The sequence below is a fragment of the Ambystoma mexicanum genome, chromosome 6q (genome assembly GCF_040938575.1).
Source record: "Ambystoma mexicanum isolate Mex_15411 chromosome 6q, UKY_AmexF1_1, whole genome shotgun sequence".
Classification (NCBI taxonomy): domain Eukaryota; kingdom Metazoa; phylum Chordata; class Amphibia; order Caudata; family Ambystomatidae; genus Ambystoma; species Ambystoma mexicanum.
In genome coordinates this window covers 699,448,749-699,476,030 of record NC_090937.1, presented here as the reverse complement: position 1 = coordinate 699,476,030, position 27,282 = coordinate 699,448,749, and the positions used below count along the sequence as shown (strand labels likewise).

Here is a 27,282-nt window from a genome sequence, read left to right as displayed (position 1 = left end):
AATTGGAAGCCCTGATTCTATCCGTGTCCATTGAAGTTGATTCTGCACGAATAGAACCCCAAGTTGCAATGGAACGTGAACACCCTTGTTCTTATGACAGAAAAGTTGTGCTTGCCAGACGTGTACATCGTCGGGAGCTTCGGAATTTTAAACAGATACCATTGGCAGCAAATAGTATGTAGGAAAATTGAGATTAATTATTATCGGGTTGGTGCAAAAGATACCGCTTTCAGAGAGTTAACCAACAAAGGCAAACACCAATTGGAGTTATCCAAAAGGTTGAGACCAATTCTATCTGGAAAGTGTTAAAGTACGAGGGAGCACTGTACTGCAGATTCTGAATGCCATTGAGGAACCCATCTAGACACTCTGACGGATATGTTGGATAGTAGCATGGAAGATCTCATAATCCAAACATTAGAGCCTTGGCCTTTAGTCATGACTCAAAACGACATTATTGCAATAATCAAAAACATAAGTAACTCCAGAGCTTTGGGTCCTAATGGTCTTTCTTCGGCTGTGGTTAAATCTGATCCCCAGACCTAGTCAACAGTGTTGCTGTCTTTAAGAAGGCATGTGATGAGAGATCTATTCCGAATTCTTGGAAACTTCCATACTTCTTTTTTTTAAAGCTGGGTCTCGTACTAATCCTGAGAATTATAGAATGCTCTCAATATTAGACACTACATCGAAGATTTTTGCAGCAATTGTCTTGAAACATCTCGAAGACTGGTCTAGTTCCATTAACATACTGCACTCTTTTCAAACAGGTTTTAAAGCTGGTTCTAGCAGACAATATTAGAATACTAGACACTATTTTTGACAGGGCTAAACGTAATAATCTTACGGTTTATGTAACATTTGTTGATTTTAATCATGCTTTTGACATTGTCAAAAGAAAACCTTTGGGAGGTTTTACGACCTTACAATTCTAGTCAAATGACACTAGAAAAACAGTACCCGAATACGACAGGCCAATAGAGGTTATTTGTCACATCCGATTCAGATCAATAAGGGCGTGAAACAGGGCCGATTACTAGCGGCCTTCTTGTTTAATTTATACATAGCCGAACTGATTGGGCTGCTTTTCAGGGGAAGACGGAATGACTATTAATTTGAAGAAAACCAGAGTCATGCTTGTTTCCTCTAAAAAGATTAACAGGCCCGCAATGCGTGTTAGTTGGGGAATTATTGAATACACAGATTCATATAAATACTTGGGAGTCGAAATGGACTGTAAATTGAGGATCACATGCACCCGTCAGATAACCATGTTAGTGAAGTTTAAGATTATACTGGATACACACTTAAAGGAATAATGTCCCCGTATACAGGGTATATAGTTCATACTGGTTGTACCCTATGGTCTTGAAGCACTTACAATGCCAAACCGTGTCTGGTTAGACAGGGGTGGGGGAGGGTGGGGTGTCGAGGGATTCACTGGCGGACTGTGCCCTTCTATTAAAAGCTTGCTGCCATCCCAAGAGCGAGATGCTGCAAATGATTGGAGAAGATGTAATATTGGAACCTAGTAACAAAACAGTACCATCCTATGCCACTATTCATCTTACTATAGAAAGCTGAATTGGTCACCTAAACAATCACTTGTGCCAAATATGAGATAGTAAAAAGTTTTAAAAATAAAGCAAAAAGGAAAGACTGGGAAGATAATTTGTCGATTTAGTTTGCTACATAACCATCAACAACCCCCCCCCCCACCCCCATTTCTTTGTGGAAAGGTCCTTCGAGATTTACTCTATACCAGGTTTGGCCCCCCTGTTTTGCCTTTGGCGGGATTCACAAGTTGTTAGCCAAAGTTTGTATGCAGTACCCTTTGGGACCACAGGTGTAAGAAAAATCAACCTTTGGTTACAAGTTTGTACTACAGTTTTGTGGCAGCGTTGCTGACCAGCCAGGCTTCTCAAGAAGGGAATATGAGCTGTAATGATGTTACAGAGGTGTACAATATAATATATATAACAAGTATTCAAATAGAAACAATTTATTTCAGTTATAAAACATTCACTAGAAGGAAGCAGTCTATCACACAAAAATATACTTCAGTACTTTACACTATCAGTTTGAAGCATTTAACCTACTTTGAAGGAGGTTAAAAAAGTTTTATAGAGGATAGGCAGTTCTGGTACTTAAACGGTACAGTATTTGCCAAAGTTCTCAGAAGTAGTTCGTAAAAGAAAGATTCATATGTTGGGTCACAAGCTGACTAGGCCTGCAAGTTGCCAAAGTTTCAAGCACTTTCACAGTGAGAGGCAAGTTCAGTTTTTCACAGTACCTTACAATGAAGAACAAGATGCAGCTGAAGACGTTTGTTCCTGGCAGTTCCTGAACAGCTCAATGTTCCTGAGCTTCAGTCGTGGGGACAAAAGGGAGGACGCCGGGGGACTCCTGCATTGGGCCTGGTCAAAAAGCTGTCAAAGGCAAATCTTCAATTCCAGTACCTGTAGACAAGCACACAAATTGGTGTCCCTCTCCCTGGCTATTCAGTTTCCTGCAGCAGTCTGAGGAAAATACAACCAGCTCCTAGAAGGATATCCAGGTGGCTTACGAGTTGATTGGTCCCACCAACTCAAAAAGGGAGAAGTCGTCCTTGAAGGGCTTCTCCGTTGAGATGAACTTGGCGATTCAGCCCTGCAGCAGGGCTTCACCGGGCAAACCAACGGTCCGGGAGTTGCAGCAACCGTCCTCTTCCAGCTAGTCTTACGTTCTTCCGTTCCAGTGGTCGACTGGATAAAAGGCGAGTGTTGGTTTCGAAGGCAGTCTCCTCCCATTCATTCCAGCCTAGCTGCCAGTCAGCCAGCCAATCACACCAGAATGCATTTGGGTCTCCTGGGAGCCCAAGCATAGGGAGTTCCGGGCACCTCCTCACTTCCTGCCCACCCCAGACACTTGGGCGCCAGAGGCGGTCTTCAGTCCTGAAGCCCACCAAAGGGACAAAAACTGGTATGGCGTGCAGAGAAACTCTAGAAGGACCTTTCCAAAAAGAATGGCAAAAACAAAGACTGGGACCTGTTTAAACAAAGGGGGGCTCAGACACCATCTTGAAAAACATGGCACCCGCGACCGCTACTGGTGTTCAGGGTCAGGAAAACCCATGGTAGTTTGTTGCAAAACCACTGCCACCAGCCATTGATAGGAAATGGTAGCATTTGACTGCTACATGAGTTTCTAGACGTAGGGGATACTAAGTAACCCCTCGAGCACTCTAGTGTAAGATAGTGTGTTCTGGTCTAGGAATTTGGAAAGACTAGTAAAGTCAATTTCACTTTACTTTCTCTGGAAAACAGTAGTTTATCCCAGAAGGTATTTAAACCTTAGGACAGCCTAAAAGGCTTTCCCTGCGTCACTGCACTGAGGGTGCAGTGTGACACATTAAAAGATGTCTATGGAGTTGTCTAAAACTCCATAATCAAAGAACACAAGAGTAAAACTCAAAATACGAGGGTGGGAGGGAAAAAAAAAGGCTCACTCGCCAGGTTAAAAAAAAAAAATCAAGTCCTCAAAATCCAGCAAAGCTGCTGGGGGTCTCTAAGGTGAAGGGAATTCACACATTTATGAGAATTCTCACTAACACGAGTGAAGCCTGCCTCTGGCTCCATGGTTTTGGGGTAGGCAGGAATTGAGGGAGGTGCCCAAAACTCACTGTGCTTAGTCTCCTAGGAGACCCAAAGGCACTCTGGCGTGATTGGCCACCTGACTGTCCGGCAAGGACAGCCACCCTGCTGGGTGACAGCTAGGCTGGAATGAAAGGGAGACAACTGTATAAAAGGGGAGTCTTTTGGCTTGGAAGGCAGAGTCAACCACTGGACGAAGGCACCGAAGAAGAACTTGAAGGGGACGCCTGCTGCAACTCCTGGACCGTTGCTTTGCCTGGTGAAGCCCTGCTGCAGTGCCGAAACGCCAATTTAGCATCAACAGAGAAGCCCCTGCAAGGATGACTTCTCTTGAGTTAGTGGGACCAATCAACTCCAAAGTAAGCCACCTGGACATCCATCTCGGAGCTGGTTGAATTTCCAGAGTTGCTGCTGGAACACCAGATTGTGTGTTGCTTTTAAGCTGGTTTAGAACTTCAGGAAGATCCTCGGGACTCCCAGGAAGCAGGACTGACTGAGCCCCCACAACAGAGTGCGGGAGCCCAGAAGCCAGGAAAGTCCATCTCGACAGCCAAAAACCGCAGTGTTGCTATTTGCAGTAGACGCGAGGAGCTGAAACACTGAACAGCCACTGAAAGTGAAGCTTGCAGAGTGCACATTTTGACCGTCCCAGTGCAGGAGTCCCCCTGACACCCTCCCTCTTGTTCCCACGACTGAGGCCCAGGAACAGCGAGATATGCAGAGCTGCACAGGAACAGGAGTCATCTGCTGCATCTTTTCTTCATTTCTAAGGTACGCTACAAAGTCAGAACCTCCCTCTGGCTGTAGAGTTGCTTGCATCTTCTACCCCTCAGAAGTCTAACGGCGTGTGGCCCTACATTTGATTCTTTTCTTCAAAGACTTCTAAAACATAGTGTAAATACTTTTCTACTTACCTACCAGAAGTGCTTCATCCTATATAAGACTTTTGCCCATTGACTTTGGCCTAACCAATTATACTGTAGGGCTCTGCTGTGGGGATCCAAAAGTATTTGCCTTCTTAAGATTTGTTGTCTCTTGATTTTCATAAAACCTTTTCCTTTTACCAACAATATTCTAAATGCAAACAGTAGGATATTCATGTCCCCAACACCCTAGCTACTGAGGGTGTAGGTTTTGTCTGTGGGCCATCCCAAAGGGGTCTTTACTGATTTAGAAACTAAGTGCACAGAAACATCGTGTACTGTATTGAAGTGTATTTGTGGGATACTATTATATTGATCAGTTCTGAAGAAGGGATCTTCTAACTGGCTGATTGTTTATTCAAGAAACCTTGAGTGTAAGTTTATTTGAATGCTGGTCACTGAATCTCTGCAACTCCCCTACAACTCACATTGGCCCCCCCCCTTGAGGTCAGCCTGGCTGCTCAACATGCTACCAAAACTGTAGTACAAGCTTATACCAAAAGGTTGTGTTTCATATATCTGTAGACAGAGTTGTTTGTAGTATTCCCAGAGGGTACTGCCTACAAACGTTGCCTAACAAACGCAAAGGCATCCCTTTTGATTCCAGATGAGCGAGCCACCCTGCTGGTAAAGAGGGCACTGCTTGTTGTCTGGTGTGGCTAACAAGTCCAGCGGAGGAGATTGTTATTCAGAATTCTCAGTAATGTGCCAATTCCCTCTACCTTAAAGACCCCCAGCTCTTTTGCTGAACTTTGGGACTTTGTACTTTAAATACTATTTGTTTTCTGTGTTTCTTTTTGCTTATGAAGTCTAACCAACTTCATAGGCATCTTTTACAATTGTGTCCCAAAGCACCTTCATTGCAGTGACAGTGAAGTCTTCCAGACTTCCGAAGGCTTAAATACCTTCTCTGGGATAAACTACGGTTTCCCAGAGCAGTAAAGTGAAATTGACTTTACTTTGCATTGTGCTTGCTAGACCCAGCACACCCCATCTTACAATAGAGTGCTGGAGGGGTTACTTAGTATCTCCTGTGTTTAAATGCTCATGTAACATTTTTATGTTACCCTTTCCTTACAGAATGGCTGGTGGCAGTGGTTTTGTTCCGAACTACCATGGTTTGCATTTACCACAGCTGTTCGCAGCTCCGGTAATGCTAACTGCGGGAGCCATCTTTTTCAAAATGGCAGAGCCATCTTTGAGAAAATGGTCCCCAGTCTTCGTTTTGCTATTGTTTTGTGGAAAGGTCCTTCTAGAGAGTTTCTCTGCGCACCAAACCAGGTTTGGTCTCTTTGTTCATTTAGCCTTCGGCAGGATTTCTGAGAGAAACCTGCCTCTGGCTCCAGAGTGTCTGGGGTAGGCAGGAAGTGAGGGAGGTACCCGAAACGCCAAGCTTAGTCTCCTAGGACACCCAAATGCACTGATGATTGGCTGGCTGACTGTCTGGCAAGGACAGCCACCCTGCTAAGTGAGTGACAGCTAGGCTGGAATGAATGGGAGAGAACGGAATAAAAGGCGAGGCTTTTGGCTTGGAAGGCAGAGTCGACCACTGGACGAAGGAAACGAAGAGCTTGAAGAGGACACCTGCTGCAACTCCTGGACCGTTGGTTTGCCCGGTGAAGCCCTGCTGCAGTGCCAACTTGCCAAGTTCCTATCGACCAAAGAGCCCCTGCAAGGACTTCTCCCATTCAGTTGGTGGGACCAATCAACTCCAAAGTAAGCCACCTGGACACCCATCTTTGAGCTGGTTCAATTTCCTCAGTGTTGCTGCAGGAAACCTTATAGCTAAGGAGAGGGATACCAGATTGTGTGTGATACATTTCAGCTGGCCTAAAGCTTTTGGAAGATCCTCCGGACTCCCACGAAGCAGGACTGACCAAGCCTGAGCCCCCCTCAGCAGAGTGCGGGACCCCAGAAGCAAGGACAGTTCACCTTGACAGCCAGGAATCGCAGTGTTGCTGTTTGCAGTAGCTGAAACGCGAAACAGCCACTGAAAGTGATGTGTGCCGGTTTTGACAGTCCCAGTGCATTGCAGGAGTACACCCCCCCCCCCCCCGACATCCTCCCCCTTGTCCCCACGACTGAGGCCCAGGAACAGTGAGATCTGCAGAGCTGCACAGGAACAGAAGTCATCTGCTGCACCTTTTATTCTTTACAAAGTTACTTTAAAACCAGTCTAAGAACTGTAGCAGTGCTTGTAACTTCCACAACTCAAGTCTAATCAGCTTGTGGCCCTACATTTGATTCTTTTCATCAAAGACTCCTAAGAACATGTGCAAAGACCCCCCCCCCCCCATTTACTTACCATAAGGGTTTCATCCTATCCAAGACTTTTGCCCATTGACGTTGGCTTAGCCTATTGAATGACTCTTCTAGTGAACTCTAAAAGTATCTGCACTGCTTAAGAATATTTGTGGTCTTTTGTTTTCTAATAACCTTCACCGTTTACCAATTTTTAAGAGTGTTCTGAATGCCAACAGTAAGATATTAATGTCCCCAGCACCCTTGTTATTGAAGTTCCCTGTGGGTGTAGGTTGTGTCTGTGGGCCATCCCAAAAGGGTGTCTCGTCCGATTCAGATACTAAAGTGTACATTATTGAAGTACATTTGTGTGTTACTATCCCATTGCTCCCTTCTGAAGAAGGCTTTATAACCGATAAATTAGTAAGTGAATATGCAAGAAACCTTGAGTGTAACAGTATATTTGAAAACCTGTAACGGTGAATCTTTATGCAACTCCCCTACAGCTCACATTTCCCCCCTCTTCAGATAAGTCTAGCTGCTCAACACGCTACTAAAACTGTAGTACAAGCTTATACCAAAGATTGGGTTGCCTATACCTGTAGTCAGTTAGGTGTTCCCAGAGGGTACTGCATTCAAACTTTGCCTACCAGAGACCCTCATTTCTTGAAGATCTGCGCCACCTGCGCCTCCTTCAGCTTCCATTCATGCAACTGACAAGCGTCTCTGCTAAGAGCAGTCGTCTGCACATTCTGATAAATGGAATGTGGTGATGTGAATCCCTTGAGCAATGGCCCAATGCCAGACCGCCTGAGCCTTTCGAGAGGCTGGGAGTGGGAGCCCCTTGCTTGCACAAATAAAACAGTTGTGGTGTCTGTCAAGATCAAACCACTGCACCACTCCATCCTTGGAGCCGACTTGAGCCCAAAAGAGTTTACCCAAAATATGTTCGCCACAGGCTACAAATCGCAGGAACTTGAAAAAAACATTGGGATGAGAAGTAAGCATCCGCAAGGTCCAATGACGCCAAGAACTCCCCTGGTTGCACCGAGCGAATGACATCCTGCAACGCAAGCATCTTGAACTTCAGGCGTTGCAGATTCTTGTTCAACGGCCGAAGGTTGATAATAGGGTGCCACTTTCCATTTGGCTTTCTGATCACAAAAAACCAAGAGTACACTCCCTGGCCTTGTTCCGAAACTGGGACTGGTTCCATCGCCCCCTTTTTCCAGCACGAGACTCACCTTTTGACGCAAGACTTGGAGATGCAGCTGCGCCACCTTCACAGGAGGAATAGGGCGTTGCGGTCGATGAACCATCGAGCGGCCGTGTTGCACTGCATCCAGCACCCAACGGTCCGTTGTAATTAAACACCACTATGTATTTCGCCACCCTACCCCATAGCCGAGTGCCCATATGGCAGTCATTGGACTCCCTGCCTCGAGCAGTTGAGGCAGCTGGACCTCTCCTCCGCCGCACCCGATACTCCCTGTTCTGCGTGAACTGGAATGAATAACTGGGGTGACTAACCCCTGTTGTGGGAAGCAGTAACCTGGCATTTCCAGAGGCCCCCTTAAATGGGCGAAAATAATGGCCACTCTGCAGCTTACCCAAGGACCTTTCTGTATCAGAGTCCTCCTTCATCCCCTTCAATGCCTCGTCAAATTTGTCACCAAACAACTGCTCACCTTCACATGGCATATCTACTGCCATATGTTAGACCTCTGGTCGAAAGTCGGTGCAGCGCAGCCATGCCTGCTTCCAGAGTACCACTCCATTGTTCATTTGCTTGAATCTGGATTCCAGCAGGTCCACCGCAAAGTTAATGCTGTGGTTGGAGGCTTCCTCCCCTTCCCGAACAAGCAGCATAACCTTCTTGCGTTGCTGCTCTGGGAGATGTTCCAAGAGTGGAGCCAACCGGTGCCATATCTCCCTGTCAAGCAGGCCATAACGGCCAAGGAGTTGGCAGCCTTGATATTTGTCGTGCCCACCGCAAGCACCTTCTTGCCGAACGCATCCTGCTACCGGCCATCACTATCCAGGGGGTGTAGCACACTTGTGCTGACTCTATGCCCTTCGACAAGCTGCCGCCGACTCCGGCATGGGCTGCGGCGTGAGGCATTTGGGTGACAATTCTGACATCTTAAACTTCTTCTCCAGGCACCCCTTCACTGCCGGTTACGAGAAAGGATGGTGCATCATGTGCAGGCCCTCCTTCCACATGTGGTCCAATATGGGGATTGAGAAGACCGCCTTCCGTCTCTTCCCCATGTGATCAAAGAGAAGAAAAAAACAAAAACAAAATCGGTCCTTTCCCTCTTCTTCAGGAGCAAGGTCAAATTCTTGACAAGCCTTCGCCATCATCGCGTGAAAGGCACCAACATCATCCGGCGGAGACGGCGGAGCTGGGCTAGTAAGAGGACCACTTCAGGGTCCATATCCCACGTTTCAGTCGTACTGGGCTTTGAGGACACCGTCGAGTGTCATAAGGAACACTATCCGGATCCAAATCCACTAGTTCCCCTCCTCCAGATGGCTGATGGGAGGCCCGAAACCAAATGGCGATGGCAACTACGGCCGAACAGGAGGCGACCTCCTCGGGAGACCCAGCTGAGGGGCATCCACCCTCTCCTTGGTCAGGGCACCACACCGGAGCCACAGGAAGCCTTGCATCCAATTGGCCCAACAGAGACTGCAGTGTGCTTAGCACCTGCATGGACAGCACAGATTGTGGAGTCACCAACAGACACTGGGGGGGGAAGCCCCAAATCCCTCAGACGTAGGCAGCCATGCTAGCTGCAGGGCCAACAGACTGGTCGAACAATGGCACATCATCTTTCAACCAGAGTCCACAGGATACAGTGTCTGGTCCTGCTGAAGAATGTCCAATGGAAGCAAAGGCCCAAAGCCAGACTGCCACGACACCTCCGTAGGAAACAGACCATCAGCCACAGCCATCGAGGCATTGAGCCCGGTTGTCGACTGAGCAGATGTCACCATCAATTAAAGAAGAGAAGGCAGCATTACCACAGTAAACTGAGGAACTTCCAACGACTGAACCAAGACAGTCACCGGCCTGGCTTTCTCCTGCGAAGCAGACCGCTTGGATGGCGTGCCGGAACGATGTTTAGAAGACTTACGGCCTAAGAATGATCTATGGCGGTCCTTCGACAAGTGCTTAACTGACAACTCGCAGGCATTTGACTGCCTTCTCCGCCGGCAAGGACTTCTGCGACAGCGCCGCCGACTTCTCGGGCCTAGCACTCGCTTCCCTCGACTTCTCCAGTCGTGTTGGCTTGTCCAGAGGAGCCACCCGCTAGACTGATGTGACCTGGATCCAGGGGTCCCACTGCCTCCTCTCGCCTCCGACACAGGCACCCTTTTACACCGCTTCTTGGAGGGAGGTTCTGCCGACTGGAACCCGGGTAAGTACCTTCGTTGAGCCAACAAATCAACCGGCGGTTACGGTCATTCAGCATTTTCTGCAAAACCCCTTCACAGATGGAACAGTTGTCCGCAGAATGATTGGGCTAGGAGGCAATACAGACAATCCGCATGGCCATGCCCCTCGTAGACGTTCAGGCTGCAGGTCTCAAGGCCTAAACAGCGATTTCTTCTGGCCCACAGAGGACAGGATGGCCCAGAATCGAAAGCATCTGTAGAACACGAAGAGTAATGCACTCAAGAGCAAACACGAGGTGATCCAACAGTTGAGACGGTTCAAATCTGAAGGGAAGCTGCAGGGGCGGGGCATTTGTTTATTACTTATATTGCGCACTAGACCCAAGGGTATAAGAGCTTACAGCTTGGTTACATACAGCATAATCAGGTATACAGAAGGTTACACAACAAAAGTGAATGTACAGAAGGTCACACAAAGTGAATATACAATATATATAATTTACAACATGTTAGTGGCTCAAGCAAGTACTCGGGTGTACCTTGAGTAATTCAGGCTGATGCTGTAATGAATCCTATGTACACAAGTGAGACATCAGCAGGCAGGGCTGAGTAGCATGACTAGATGGTGAGATGGTGATGGTAGTGGGTAAGGAGGGGGTACTCACGGCCTTAAAGGCTAAAGGGTTAGTGGGAGAAGAAGCCCAGAAGGGCGGGCATTACTTGTCAGTGTCTTTAAACCCATTTATGAGGTTCTGGCAATATTTTGAGTAAGTTTGATTCTCTCGTAAGGGAGTAGGTAGTGAGTTCCAGAGTTGGGCTGCCTTCACCGTGAAGCTGCATCCCCCAACCCTAGAGAGATTAAATCTGGGGACTGATAGGATGTTAGAGCTAGAAAGTCTTGCAAGTCTGGTGGGGATTTTCCTTGTAAGTCTCTCAGAGAGCTAGCAAGGGGCGGAAATTTTCAGGCATTTGTAATTTGAGTGTGAGGAGACTAAGCAGTATTTTGTCAAATGTTGACAGCCAGTTGTTGGCTCTTCTAATTTTTGAGATGTGATCTCTTCTGGCAATCCCAAGAGCAGCTCTGAGAGCGTTATTTTGTAGGGATTTAATTTTTGATGGTTTCTCTGTTAGTTCCAATGTATCCAGTTTTGACAAAACGAGTGCTCTGCCCAAGGTAAGGCAGCTGTTCGACAGAAAGGGCTTGCCTGCTCTAATCAGTTTACACGTATAAGCCGTGGTGGATGCCATTACATTAACAGTTTCTTGAAGGAGAGAGGGTAGAATCCAGGTAAAAGCCCAGGGTTTTCACCTCAGTTGCAACCGTGATGAAGTTGTTGTCAATGTTAAAAGAGCGTAGTTGGGTCCCAGTTTAAGGGTTGAGGTGGTCCCCAGGATGATCTCAGTCTTGTCATCATTCAAGCATAGTCCAGGGGTGGCCATCCATGCTTGGATGAGGAGATAAACCTTATTCACCAAGGCCAAATCCTTTTCGTAATCCCCAGAAAGTGGTATGAGAATCTGAGTATCATCCGCATAATTAGTGTAGGTTATACTGAGACTACCCAGATCGAAAAGGGGCTTTGTGAAAATGTTATATAGAGTGGGTGAGACATGAACCCTGGGGATTTATACCAGACGTCCTATTGGTGTAGCATAAAGCACCCAAAAAATGTCGATAGGACACTAAGTCGAAGTTTTCCATAAGAAAACACTGTTAAAGTCACCGAGGTTTCCCAGCCTGACAACGGGAAATATTCACAGCATGTGAATCCATGAAAGATCCAATGCTGCAGAATAGAAGAACCACCCCCCCTCTCCTCTCTGTAATGGGCCGAAGAGGCCCGTGTAGGTTGCATCTGGTCATTCATTGAAAGCCGTCTAGCAGTAGGTTGGCCATGCGGCAAAGCGAACTGTTGAAGTGTCAGAAATGTGCTAATTCCCCTTCTACCTTAGAGACCCCCAGCACCTTCTGCTGGACTTTAGGACTAATTTCTAACCTGAGAGAGACCTTTTTCCACACTCATGTATTTCTGTGATTTGGACTCTTCACTTTGGAGTCTGACAAACTCCATTAGGCATCATCTTTACATTGTGACAGCACCTTCAGTGCAGTGACACAGGGAAGACTTAGATTTCCCAAAGGTTTAAATACATTCTCTTGGTGAAACTGTTTCCAAGAGCAGTGAAGTGAAATTGACTTTACTAACATTGTGCAACTTTCTAGACCCAGCACACACTATCTTACAATAGGGTGCTGGAGTGGTTACTTAGTTTCCCCTTTTTCTAGTTTGACTTTTTTCCTACCATTGTGTGTTTTTACCACAGGCTGCAATTGCAGTTTCAGTAAGACATCCAGGGTGCCCATTTTGTCAAAATGGCCCCAGTCTTTTTTCACCATTTCTTGTTAAAATGGTCCTTCTTGAGATTTACTCTGCGCGCCAAAACAGGTTTGGATCCTTTGTTTGTATTGTCGGGATTCACTTGTGAAGCCTGCCTCTGGCTCCAGCGTGTCTGGCAGGGGCAGGAAGTGAAGAAGGTGCCCGAAACTCTGCTTAATACCCTTAGTTACAGGAATGCACCCAAAGGTGATTGGCTGGCTGGCCTCGGAGGACAGCCACACTGCTGTGTGAGTGACAGCTAGGCTGCAAATTAATGGGAGAAACTTGCATAAAAGGAGAGGCTTTTGGCTTGGAAGAAAGAGTCGACCACTGGACAAAGGAATCCTAAGAACAACTTGGAAGAGACGCCTGCGGCAACTCCTGAACCAAAGCCCTGCAATGGACAACTTCTCCCCTTGGGATAGTGGGACCAATCAACCCCAAAGTGAACTCGTCTGGACATCCTCTCGGAGCTGGCTGTACTTCCAATGCTGCTGCAGTAACTAATTGCCAGGGAGAGGAACACCAGATTGAGTGTCATCCCCAATGGGTATCAACTGATTTAGTGAAACTAAGTGTATTTATTGAAGCATATTTTGTGTTACGATTGCTCTTCTAAAAAAGGCTTATTCAACTGACTGTTAAATTAATAATGGTTTCATTTAAGAAACCTTGTGTTTATTTGAATAACCATCACTGTGAAACTGTTGCAACCTTCCAGCTCACACTGACTGCTCTTGGGATAAGCCTGGCTGCTCAGTCACTACCAACTTGTGTAGTACATGCTTATACCAAAGGTCGTGTTAACTATTGCCAAGAGGACAAGGCTGTTGCAGTCTGGCACAGGGTACTGCATACAATCTTGCCTAACAAACAAAGCAAATAAAGTCTACAATTAAACTTTCAACTAATAAGGCAGCAGCCTGGACGAGAACTCTGCATTTGCAACCGACTTCAAATGCGTAAAAAAACAATCTGAGGGTCCTCTACACATGAAGGACCATGGGTACAGTACACATCATGCTAGGGATAGTATTACTAACATGCCCTGTTGCCATCTGAGTTTTGAAAAGAAATTTTGCGACATCCAGACGAGACAGACTATTTTGAGTTCCTTCTATCGGTTATATTTTGCAGGACCAATTAATGCAATGTTCCTGTTTATATTTCAAAAGGAAAATTTCTATACATATATAGTAGTAAACTATTTAGCTCCAGCAGAATACTTACGCCAACTATTCAGTGTTCAGCTGACTAGTAAACTATTCGGTACACCCCCTAATCACAAGTGTCCTGGATTTTAAAATAGCAACATTTTATAGGCTGCATGGAAGTCAGGATTTCAATTTAATAGTCTTTCTGAAAAATAAAAAAGGGATTCAATCCCTTTTATGCAACTAAAATGCTTCATAATCCATTGACTAGGATGCTACTTCACTTCAATGTGGCTTTTTAAGGCAGCATTAGCAAGGAAATCGAAGCAGGAAAGAACATGCAACTATGCACATTACTTACCAAATGAAGGCGCTCCACCAACTTCTGATCCCCAAGACAGTTGTTAGTATCAAACCAGGAGTCAAAGTCCTAAAGCAGAAAAACATATGGAAGTCTGAAAATGTGATCAACTAAAACAGTTCACAATACAGGGCTTCAAATAAGATTGAGAATGTTCCTTTCCTAGTGTCAGCATTTTAAACCCTAAAGTCAATAATTTTGTAATGCATAATTACAAATGAATTTGAAAGTAAAATGTGATTTTAATTTGCTCAGTTGGTAGTGACTGAGCAGCAGAAAATACTAGTCCAACCAATCAGGCAGCACGAGAAGTAATTCCTGCGGAACAGCCATGCTGGCACCGCAGATCTGAATATACTCAGATACGTAGATGGAACCAAAGCATTTTGTATGACCTATCTAGGGTGTAGAAACACCACAAAAAATAAATTGGCAGAAAAGCAACACATTTTTCTAAGCAGACATGATTCCCATTCCAATATTTATAACATTGCAAGTTTGATAGATTGAGATTTTCCACAAATTGTCAGTAAAAGGATTAGTCTTCACCTTGTCTTTAAATAGAAGAATGACAAAGCAAGTGATTTTACTGAGGACTCTGATGAGATGCTTAAGTGGCTGGAAGCACACTGTTACGAACTTGTGTAACAGCAGCAATTAACATTACCTTTCAAACAGCTATTTTACAGACAAAAGGTCAGTTTTAAATTCACTTAATTTGACAATTTGGAATAGGCTAAACCATTAATATTTACAAATAGTCAATTCCTTGTACAGAACAATTCGGAAAGTCTTGGGATTTTGTTGCTAATCAAAGTACTGCACTTACCTCAGATGAGTTGAAGACATCAGGCAAGAGAAAGTTGAGAAGTGCCCAGAGTTCATGCAAGTTATTCTGAAGAGGAGTTCCCGTTAACAGAAGACGATTGGTAGTCTTGAACTCCCTGACAATTTCAGACAGCTGTGCCAAGAAGAAAAATATATTAAATTAAGATGTCGCCCCTTGTTTAGAGTTCAAACTCAAAAGGTGCATAAAGACCAACTAAAGGAAGATTACTTCATGCGAAATGCGCTCCAAATAGGTGAAGGACTGCAGGCAAAGTGAGGAGAGCAGGCTGATCCATTTACTCAAAGAGTGTCAGCAAGACTTTTAGAGTTCCCAAACAAATTGTACACACACCAACACCTCTAGCCAAAGCATAGGCATACATGATGCACAAGCAGTAGTAGAAGGCAAAACAGTCTTATAAGTCACATCTTCATAAAATATTCCTGTTCAAAAGGTCATTGGACAAGAGATCTTACTACAACTATGGTTAGGTTGTGTAATTCGCTACAGCACAGTTCTTTACTCTTTTGCCTCATCCCCACTGTATTGTGTCCCAAAGTGTGTAAGCTCCATAGCCGTCGGTTACAAAGTAGCACTCAAACAGCTGTTAGACTGTGCGTGGCAAAAACCCTATGACAAGACTTTAGAAACCCCACCTGGGACGAACACGTCTAAACCTCTTAGGTTTAGCCGGAACGACCCAAATGTTTGGTAGCAATGGCTGAGCGGCCAGGCTTAGTCTAGGAGGAATGAAGGGCTGTAGCGAGGCACACAGTACTCCAAACATTCACCTAATGCAAGGAAACGTACACACTAGCAGTTATATAAAGAAAAAATATATATGTGTTCATATACATTATGGCTAGTAGCATTCCTTGAAATCCAAGTAACATCCCACAAAAATAGGACAACAGTTGCAATGTTAAGAGTTCTATACATTAGAATAGCAATAAAGGGACTAAAACAGAATCAAACCTCCTGAAACAAATGGACTTATAGAAATCTTTGATTTTTTTGATAACTTTACCTTAGCCATCTTAGAAAGTCCTAACCTTGTATTAGGTTAGTCACACAAAGTCACTGGGGTGTTGAGGGAGTTTCCATAAAGTGCACTTGAGGTAAAACGCTTCAGTAAAATTCCTTGTACCAAAGTGCAGCCAGCCGTCTCTGCTGCATCGAGGGTATTCTTGACGATGCTTTGATTGACCAGAGAGCCCTCGTTAACTGTTGCCAGTAAACAAGTCTTTAGGGGTTCGGGAGCTTCTTCGATGTCCTGTTTGAGCTTAGCCCATTGGGCATCAGCGTAGCTTGCCAATAGGGTTTTATTATTGGCGATTCTGGTAGAGAATGCTGCAGAGGTGGTGATTCTCTTGGCTAGGGCATATAGCTTCTTCCCCTCTTTATCTGGGGGTGCCTCACTAGTAGATAGTGGGACTCCTGCTCTTTTCCTGGTGTTGGTCACAACCAGGGAGTCTGGGATTGAGTGACCCTTAATATATAATGGGTCTGATTGAGAGGGAGAAAACAGCTTCTCAATCCTCGGATTGCCTGCTCTAATCAGTTTACACGTATATATTGACCCCTCTCACCAATGCAGGAGTGGAAAGAGAAGGTGTAATACGTCTCTTAACTGAGGCGAGGATGGGTATAACCTGGCTAGTGGGGGGTTTTCTTTGATAATCCTCTCCACAAAATTGGTGTCTGGGGTGACCTCCCCAGTTTCGATCTCGAATAGTGCTGCCTTCTTCAGCAGTACATTGAAGGTGGGTTGATCGACAGGCGAAGGGTTCCTGACTGGTGTAGTTTCAGTAGACCCGATGATTATACTGCCTGTGTCAGTCGACCTAGCCGGTGACTGCCAGGGATTTGGGTCGCCCTCGCCTGCGTCTTCCTGGAATCCTTCCTCACATAGGTTAGTTTCCTCGTGAAAACCTTACTCTTCTTGTTGGTCCTCAACATAGGTGAACTCATCTTCCTCTTGGAAGAAGGCGTCTTCCTCAGTGGGATTGTAAGAGTTTATGTCCTCCTATATGGGGGTTATAAAACTTCTGCTATTTAGCCCTTGGACTCTCCAGGGGTGCCTCACTTGGTCTCTCTTGGGTGCCCGGTCTTCTGGGATGGACATGAACCTATCTAGTTTGTCCATACAGGTCTGGAACCTTTCAAAGGTCCACTGAGGTCGGCCAGGACGGTCTGGGAAAGAAAAGGGGGTTTCTTCCTCCTGGAATTATCTGGTTCTGTCCCATAACGTCGAAGAAAGAGCCTTCGCCTTCTGAGTAGCCTTCTTGCTGGCTAGGGCCTTCTGTCGGAGTCAGAAACTGGCCTGATCTGTTTTACGGCGCCTTCGGCGTATCTTTGGCCTTGTGCGCGGTTTTCGGCGTTTCACTCGCCGTACGTCTTCGGCCGTCCTTTGATGCTATGCGCGCGAGGCTTTCGGCGAGCATTCTCTTCCGAGGGATCTTTCGCCGTCGCGCTATGAAACGTCGAGCCCTTGGTCGTCGAGTCCTTGGTGGCAACGTGAGCGCTCTTGCGATGCACATCGCCAGAAATTTTGGTTTTAGCGCCCTTATTTTTTGAGTGCCCAGTCGCCTGTCGCGGGAGCGGTGGCGGGGAGGGGAGGGCCGACGACCCTTACGGTCGGCGGAAGTCGCCGGTGGGCCCGGCGTCCCCGTTGGCGCTATGGCTGCCTTCGTCTTTGACGAAAGTGTGCTTTGGTGTTTTTCTGTGTGCGTCCTTGTCGCTGGGGTGTTCATCCCCATAAGCTGGGCGTGAGCCGGGCTTGTCGGGGCCGGACGACGAGGAGTGTGAACGCTCCTTTGAGAGGTCTACAGCCTCCATTACGGGGGCTGTGTAGTCACTATCCTCGTCACACTCGGTGGCAGCGGGCGAGGAGTCAGGCCTAGACATGGCGTAGGCCGCCCACCTTTTGACCCTGCGGTCTTTCAGAGTTTTGGGCTTTAGTAATTTACAGGCCGCACAGCCGTCCTACTGGTGATCGAGGGGTAAGCAACGGTTGCACCATTTGTGCTTATCCTTCCAGGTATATTTACCCTTGCAAAGCGGGCAAAACCTAAATGGCGTCCTCTCCATAGCTGAGGGTAATAAGTGTGACTACGACCTCGAAAGAGAGGGAGAGGAAAGAGAAAGGTATTCTTAAAGAAAAGAAAGAAAGACCACAAAACCCCACCCTCCCTACTGTGTATGGCCGGCGAGGCCAGGCCACGTGTTCGGCAGCGCCAAAGGATCCCCTCCGCTCGTCCTTCTGTCGAAGATCTTGCTCGCGGAGAAACGGCTCTGCGTCGAGGGAGGGATCTACGTTATTGATAATAATAAACGACCAAAGGTCGAAGAAACTATTTGGCAATGTCTCTCGAGGAGCTCCGCATAAAGGCGACTAGTAGCTTGGTGGAAAAAAACAATCTGAGGGACCTCGACGCGTGAGGGATTGTGGGTACAAAGCACGTCACTATAGGGATAGTGTTACAGACACGCCTTGTCGACATCCCCTTTTCGAATACGAAAAACAAAATGCAATACTCCGCAGTGACCACTGGATGTCAGACCTATGCACATGTGATTCTAAGCAGATTAACAAACATCAGAAAAAACTATCCCTTGGTATAGAAGTCCCAAACTCTTAGTAAACATCTGTACTAACCAAATGATCTGGTAGAATGTCAGAGCAGCCAGGCTTATTTTAGGATGCGAGCTGTAGGTAAGTACACAGAACTCAGTAAATACAATAGTGCAAAGAAACTTACACACTGAAGTTGCATTAAAATATAGATTTTATATACACAAGGCAGGTAAGTAAATACTCCTTTAGATAAACCAAAACACAGGAATTACTCACAATATCTTTAACCCCTTAAGTGCCATGGGCGAGGTATCTCGCCCTCGGGATTACCTCCCTCTTTCCAAGAACGAGATACCTCGTCCCTGGCACTTAAGGGGTTAACAAAACCGAAAACAGTAGAAGGCATTGGATGGCAAAATACCAAAATCACCAAAAAAGGCCTTGGCATTAGGGGGAAAACGCATGGGAGTTTAAAGGTGACTGCTTCAAATTGTATTTACTTGCGGTTACAGTGAATGACACCAATGACAGTTATACCGTAATATCGGTACCATCTTGCACATGAATAGATTTACAGATGAACGGTAATTTTCATATAGCAAAGGTACACCAGATTAAGTCTGTAGGAAGGAAAATTATTCTTCACACGAGCAATATTATACATTCTAACACTTAAGGCTCCTAATGCTTTGTAAATCCAATCCCCAATTAGCAAAAAGATTAGAACAAAAATGTTGCAGCAGGAAAGTCAAAAGTTCCTCAGGATACTTTAGTAACTAGAATAAAAATGCCTAGCAAGATAAGTCATAGGGACCCTGCAAATGACACCCTAAAGGACAATAGCTGGTAAGTCTGGGCCAGAGGTATGGGTGGACACCAAAACACCTTGTAAGTCACTCTGGTCACGCTGGAGCGACTTTTCGGTTTAAGGTACCTTTCTACCTTTAGCCCCACAGTACCTTAGGTTAGAAGAAGAAATAAACTAACATGGATGCTCTCCTGTGCAGCAGCGACCAACCCGGTCGCCAGATTCCTTAGTCTGGTGACGAAAGGAAGGACTGAATGGGATATCACAGCAGCAGGTTGAGAGAAGACCCTCAGCACGGATTGCTTCAGTCTCACATCGGTCTGCAGTTTTGGCGCCTTTTTAACAGCTCCAACAAAGGACAGACATTGCCCGGTAGCTGTTACTCAGTTCTTTAGTCCTGCACTCTGGTGAGGCAACATGGATGAGTGGGATCGTGCCTCTGGAAGTTCAACTGGAGCTCAAAGTTCTGGGCAGATTCGTCCATGCCAAGACGTTGCACTGCAAATGGGTCAGAGGTCTACTGGTATTTGCAGTTTTCAGCCCTGGAAGGTCACAGCCCCTCGGGAGAAGTCTCGATCTGTAGTTCGTCTTGGGGCTGGGAGTTGTTCAGAGTTCCTCTCTCATTAAGAAAACAGGGTCACAACAGCAATGGTCGCTTCACGGTTACTGGAAGGGTCTATAGGTGTCTAGTTGTCTTCAGCTTTAGATATTTCCAGTGGTCGACTTGATATGGGTTGTTGGACCTAGAAAAATAAAAACTTGACCTACTGCCAAATTGACTGCATTGACTTGGGTGGAAATTTTATTTACCCACTGCAGAGGGAGACCCCCCCCCCCACAATCACCACTAATGCGTTTGGGAGACACCAACGCCCCCCCCCACTACAACCCCACCTCAACCTATTCCCTTATCCCACAACTATTTTTTAATTAAAAAATAGTTGTTACGATTTGACCTACCAAATTCAATCAAAAAGATGGTCAAATCGGAGTAGGTCAAGTTGGCATTAGGTCCACTATGCCAATACTGGACGCCTTCTGCCTCAGGAACCCGACCTCTTATTCAGATTTCCCATTCACTCCTCTGCAAACTCTCCCAGCAGTTTACAGAAGGGGCGTGTGGCTGTCCAAGCAAGCCAGCCAGCCAGCCACCACCCCCCTCCTCCTCCTCCTCCTCCTCCTCCTCCTCCTCCTCCTCCTCCCTCCAGAGTGGGAACTGGTTCCATTCAGGCACTCTGACAAAGGACAGGGGAGTTAAGCTCCTTCCCCCGCTTCCTGCCTTCACACGCAATGGAGCCTAGGCATGGCCACCCAAGGGAGCCCATCAAAGGCAAAACACAGACCTCCCCCCCTCCCAGAACGACAGAAGGGCTTAAAACAAATTAAAATAAAAAGGACACGCACACAAGAAATGGTGAAAAGATAAAGGACCCAGATTAGAACCTAGGTGACCCTACTGAGCCCAACCGAGACGGAATACAGTCGGTGGTTAAAAAAAAAAAAGTACAATAGTTTGTAGAACACTTCCACCAGCCACAACTGTAGGATCGTCCCAGACAGTCACAAGAGCACAGAGAAAAGGAATACTAGGCATCTCCCTAAAACTTCACCTAATGTGGTGTGTGCTAATCTCTCATAAATTCAGAGTTTTAGGAAGGATACAACAAATCCACTATGCTTAAAATCCGTAGTTAGTCAAAAATCAAAGGAGAACCCAAAGAGTTCCCCAGCAACACTGCACATAGGGTGCTATGTGCTGTAAAAGTAATAGACGGCATAAGATAAAGGTAATACAAAGAGCAGCTCCCAAAATGTCAGAGCACAAAACTGAATGAGGGGGGGGAAGGCTGCCCTTATTCGGGATAGAAAGAAAAAGGTCCAGAACTCCAGCAAAATGTGCTGGGGTCTCACTAGGAGGGGATTAAGCATAAAACTGATACATCTGTCTAACATGCAGCACCAGTGACCAAGGTCCGAGGAAGACTAGGCAAGAAAGCAGAGTACAGGGATCAAAGGAGGAGAATCCAGGTTTGCAGGTTTGCTTTGGCAAGGAAATTCAGTTTCCCTAACTGGATTGCCCAAGCAACAAGTGTCCCAAAGCAAGTTAGAGCACAATGGTTGTCCACCCCAATGTGGGGCCTGAGGAAGGTAGGCCCTGAAACGATGCAAGCAGCCCTCCAGATAAAATGTGCATCTTCCCTTTTTACGCATGAAAATCCTGTAAACACCTTTCTTTGCGTGCGTTTAAGCAGGCAGGCCCCAGTAGGTTTGTAATCCTTTTGAAGTCCCTACCTCTATCAGACACTAGGGTCAGCACTTCAGAACGTGGAATAGGGAAATGTAGCTCAAACCTTATGCAGACTCAGCAACAACATACCCGAGTTGACTGCATCTGAATAGCTGTGCAGAAACGAGACCAGGGATGACCATGGTGTAGTCAGAATGCTATACAACCCCAAAAAGGGTACTTTCAGGGAGCATTGGGTCCACACGCACAGCCATTTAGCAGACGAGTGCCAGGTTAAGTCGTGTTGCATACTGTACTAGGTAGTCACCTCCACCCATGTGCTGCTTGTGGGATAGACTAGGCAAGTACTCCGACTATTCATGCCTCTTCTCCCTCCACAGCTACCCCTTCACAAATCTAATGGCATCCAGCAGCAGCTGCATAAATCGCTATAAGCTATCAATATGTTGTGCTTCAACGTCCAGATAAACTGCTTTAACACAAAATCCTCTCCTAAGGACATAGAAGCAGTGCTAGGCTCATGTTTCATTATATTTAACATGACATGCCTAGAACATCTGCATGTAGTGGGCACCTTTATCTTGAGATTTGAGTGGTTTGTTCATTTTGAGTGCCTGCCAGCTTACACCTTGGGTTAAGTTTGCTAAACTGCTTGCATTCTTCATTGTACCAGTTAAACAAATTACATGCGTAAAGGAATAGTGTGCTCAAAAATGTTATTGGCTAAAATGATGGCCCATAATCAAATATATATATATAAAAAATATTTTTAAACAAAGTCCCTATGTAAAGTTGAGCAAATGAAGCCCAAGCTCAAATTTGAAGCACTAGGAGGCATCCATTTTGTGAAATGGATGAGCCTCCTGTGCTGCCCTTTTGGCACTAATGAAGCAAAAGCCAGCCAGCTGTAATAAACAAAAAGCTACCACTGGGTGGCTTTTGCTTCATTGGTGCTGGAGACCAGAGAATGCAGGCAGGAAAGCTGCATCTAGGTAAGTGCTCATTTCTTTTTTTAAATAAGCACTGCAAATATAAAGGCTCCGGTTTTCTTTCCAAGTTGTCCGGGCTTGAGGAGCCCGCAGCTTTTAAAACACTGTATTTAGGTTTGCGGTGCCTTCAGCTTCGAGTCACCTGTGCTCCAAGCTGAAGCTACTGCAAACAAATACAACGTTGACTTATTTAAAAACACTGCGGTTTTCTTTCTAAGTTTCTCGCGCCGGAGGAGCCCGAGGAACTTAGAAAGAAAACTGCAGCATTTTAATATACAACCGTGTTGTGTTTCTGCTTGCAGCAGCTTTCACATTGAGTCTCCTGGGGAGCCCAGGAGACTCAATGTGAAAGCTGCTACAGGCAGAAACATGGTTGTCTTTCAAAATGTTGCGGTGGTTCTCACTGCGGCGGCTTTTGCTTGGAGTCTCCTGGGCCCCCCCAACCCTGAGGGAACCCAGGAGACTCCAAGCGAAAGCCACTGCAGTTTGAAATACAATGTTGTATTTGTAACTGCAGCAGTATTTACATATACAACAAAGTGGTTATTCTGACTGCAGCGGTTTGTGTGGTCTCCTGGGCTCCCCCAACCGGGGGGAGCCCAGGAGTCTCTAAGCAAAAGCCGCCGCAGTCAGAGCAACGTAGTTGTATTTATGATTTCCGTGGTTTTCCAACCACGGCAATCACAAATACATTTGTAATTGCCACGCCTTTGCTTTCTGCCTTCATTTTATGTTTTTCTGTGCTTCCCTGGGCTTCGGAGCACCGAAAACAAAATTAAATTGAAGGCAGCCCCCTCAGCTCATGTTGAGCTCTGTACTGACTGGCTGCAGTAAGCAAAAGCTCCTTTTGCTGCTTGTTTAATACCGCCAGGGCAGAGCTTAACATGAGCTGATGAGGCTGCCTGAAATGGCAAAATGGATGCTCCCATGTAAACGCTTTGAGCCTCGTTTGCTCAAATGTTTACATGGAACTCATCATACATGTTTAATGTTTGTTTTGGATTATTGCCCATCTTTTATAGCAAAAATATTTTTGAGCGCACTATTCCTTTAAGGTTATTGAACGCTTTCTCCTGGGTTTTATTTGAGACGCCTTGCTTTCCTTTAAAGGGACAGTGAGCTGGTGGGGTAATTGTGACCCCCAGAGTGCCTATCAAATTTGCTTATCTCCCCGGCAATTGTATTAATTTTGTTAAATAGGATCCAATACTGTAATGGCTAATTGGAAGATGAATGGTCAGCAAATAACAGCACTGTTTTCATAGCTCTGTGCCTATGTGGAAACTGCTCACCTCGTATAAAAGCTCCAGTGCACGGATCTCTGTATTGACAGTCTATATAATAAAATAGATTGTTAAAGGAGATCCATGCGGACCTACCACTTTTAAGCACTGTAATTATCAGTGTTCTAACCCAGGCGTGGTATTTACCTGCCTTCCAAGGATGAAGGGCAGCGTTGGCTTAACCCTTGGTTTGGAACCTGCAATGGGACGAGCATGTTGCACTTGAACGAACCAATAAAAGTGTCTGGAGTAAGCTCCACCAGGTTTGCCTTCTGGCTGTGCCAATGCTGGACTAGAGCCTGACCTGCTTTCAGGTTTTCTGAAGCTTCCGTCACAATTTAAGGATTTCAATCAGGCAACACACACCTTTGTCTCGACCTAGTATGTAGCACAAAACAGATGCTTTTCTCCTTATTTTATGCAGATTCAATTTGAGATGATACACAACTCGTATCACACCCCCTTTTCAAATACACCGGTTCACAATGGACCATGAACCAGGCTGGTTGGTGAAATATAATATTTATTTTAAAATTCAAAAGGAATCACATTTTTTAAATGGGGCAGCAATCACCAATGGGGTGATAATTACAATGAGAATGTAAGCAGGGAATAGGAGCACTTTTTGATTTAGTAAAGATGGCACCCAAGTTAGGATTTCCCCATGCAATGTTCCCTCAACCCACAAATAATCAATTCTGAGTGGATATAAAGAAGCAGTAGGTAATCAGGAATACAATCAAAATCTGACCTTTACTCCCCAAATAAGAGGGAAAAACCGTTAAACCCCTAGCAAGGTTATTAAATGACACTTGGAAATGGACGAATAATTAATGTTTGTTAAAAACCTTGAAACAAATACAATTCCTCAATAAAGCAACAAGGCAAAGATGCTAACAATCACATACAATGGATTACCAAGAGCATACAATTCGAAAAACTAGTGGAAAGTTCAAAACGGATTACAGCCAAATGTTAAGTGTAACAGTTGCATTTCCTTTCAATTTCCGTGTAAATTTACTCAAAAGGTTTCTTTAAAAAAGGTGAAATATTGCAAATCGTGATGCCGTTTTTAGTCTGGGGAACAGAGGTACATCACAGGGATATTATAGAAGTGAAAGAATGTGGGTAGCTGCAGTTTAGAATTAGATTTTCATGTTGAAATGGGGTTCAGTTTTTGGAAAACAAAGCTGTCAAAATGAAGACTTCAGTTTTGAATCAAAGGCAAACGTTACTTGAAATTAATTCTCTAGACTATATTGTTGAAAAAGACCACAGTAAGCACTAAGGTTGATTTGCAATGTGAACCTTACCACCCCAGTGCTCAACCCTAACAATAAAATATGGAAATTAGTTGGATTACTCGAAATATAACTAAAGGCTTACAGTTTACACCAAAAAAAATAGAGATGGTGCTAGCACTAGAATCAAGGGGAGGGTTGCACGGATAATTCTGACAGTTTTAACAAGTTATTAGGATAGGATCTTAGAGTGCGGATAAGGACAAATGCAAGACAAGATAGACAATGGATAGACAATGGATTCCCATGGGGTAGGGATTATACTTACAGTCCACTTAGTTCGGGATTTTGGGACCGTCAACAGGTTCTGGTCGCCACACAGCAGCGCGCCTGGCAAAGTACAGCTGGGCAAAACACAGCTGAGCAAGGTTGGGTCACCGAATGGTAATTCTGGTCGCTAGATGGCACAGGTGCCGCTGGATGCAGTTAGTGGGCAGCAGTTAGTGGTATCAGGATACTTCCCAAATAATACCATAGCTTTCTCCCTTTGGTTATTTAGGATTTCCGAATTGAGGCCTTGCTGGAAGGGTCAGCAATGCTTAGGCCTTATAGCTGGAATCTGGACTCAGCAGAATGAATGGAAAATTAACGCTGGCGCAGGAAAATCAGGAAAAGTTATGTCTAGAGTCTTGTCAAGGACTATTTATAATGCATAGTGAAATCAAAGTATATGGCTGGGCAGGCTTAACTAAGCACACCTCTAGCAGACTAGATTGGTCCGGGGTGCTAGTCCCCACCTCGCTCTCAACTGGTTGGATTTCAGGATAGCATGTCAGATTTATGATGCGAGTTTTACAATGTTCAAAAACCTCCCCAGTTACTTTAGCTAAAATACGATTTTGCCACAAATGGTACATTTGAAGTCTCTTCGCAACTTACATAAACAGGTTACATATTTTATGCAGACCATTCCACTCCAACTCATCTGTGAGACATTGTTTCGCCCTTCTAATACTTTTTGGTAATTTTGAGTATGAAAGATTCGGCACAAAATTCTGCAACTTTACAGAACTGTACACTCGTGTGGATTATCATAAGGGATGCAAGTATGAAAATTCGCAATGGGATCATGGATACTTTTCTTATCATCCCCTATTCTTTGCCATTTCTGTACCCAAGGGTTCAGTGAATTCTACAAGATCTCAAATTATACCCCCACAAAATCACGTTTAAACTGCAAAATGTTTAGATTTTTACCAAGTCTTGCTGCAGAGATAAAATGCTTTACATTTTTATTAATTAATAGTTTTTGCAAACAAATGGCAGTCCTTTGTCACTGGACCATTTTTTCTCTTCAGCTGCCACCAACTGTCATTTCCTCCAGAGCTAGTTGGGGGTTTCCCAGCTTGATTGAAGGTTTATTGCCCCTTCCCACTTCCTTGTCCTGGGAGGTCCATTGTCAGGGGGTTCAGTCCAGACCACATACTGTCCAACCTAGTAATTATCACTGGGGTGTTAGTATCGGTTTAGAGTTTATGGTGGTTCCCTTTCTTTGGGGTAAGCCTTAGCTCTGCCAACTGAAATAACCTGTTTTTGAGAACTAGCAAAACCCAGCCCAGGTGGTTTAAAACCTTTATTTTCTTCCATTTGGTCCTGAACTAAAACAAGCCTGTGGAATAAAATAGCCCATGTGTGTATTTTCACCAGCAACCAACCCGTTCACATGGCTAGGTAATGGCAGGCTTTCATTCAACAGTTGTACTTTTTAAAAACAGGCATCTTTCTACTTTAGTTTGCCAAGCTCTCCCCCCCCCCCACACACACGTGTGGTGCAAGCTGGCATTTTTTAAATTCAGTTTTGCATCGCCATCAGATTGCCACACTGTTTTGCAGCCATAGTTATTTTCTTGTATGCCAGAGTTTGGTTTGAAGCACACAAGCATTGAAATTGACATGGCCCAGATAGCTGGAGTTCCTTTGAACTACTGATCTTTGTTACTTTGTGAAGAAAATGAACGTGTTTCCCCGTGCAGTAAAAAGTGCCTTGGTTGATTTTTCACAGTTGGTTTGACAGGGCCGGTCAATTAGAAATCATGCTTGCTTTTGCTGAAGCACAATGGGATATACCGGGAACGGCAGGGCCTTTTTAATAACAGTAGGTTAAGGAAGAGCAGATGAAAATAGCGTCAGCAGCCTTATTTTAAAGGTGAAAAAGT

At 45.3% G+C, this 27,282-nt stretch overlaps 1 protein-coding gene across 1 annotated transcript in view; it reads right to left on the bottom strand.

The window, feature by feature from the left end:
- SMARCA5 (SNF2 related chromatin remodeling ATPase 5) overlaps positions 1-27,282 on the bottom strand; it is a 682,605-nt gene that overhangs the window by 430,181 nt on the left and 225,142 nt on the right. The window contains exons 8-9 of the mRNA XM_069631209.1: positions 14,921-15,052; positions 14,092-14,160 (exon numbers count right to left, since the gene is read on the bottom strand). Coding sequence (XP_069487310.1) covers positions 14,092-14,160; positions 14,921-15,052 — 201 coding nt within the window. The remainder of the gene's footprint in view (positions 1-14,091; positions 14,161-14,920; positions 15,053-27,282) is intronic.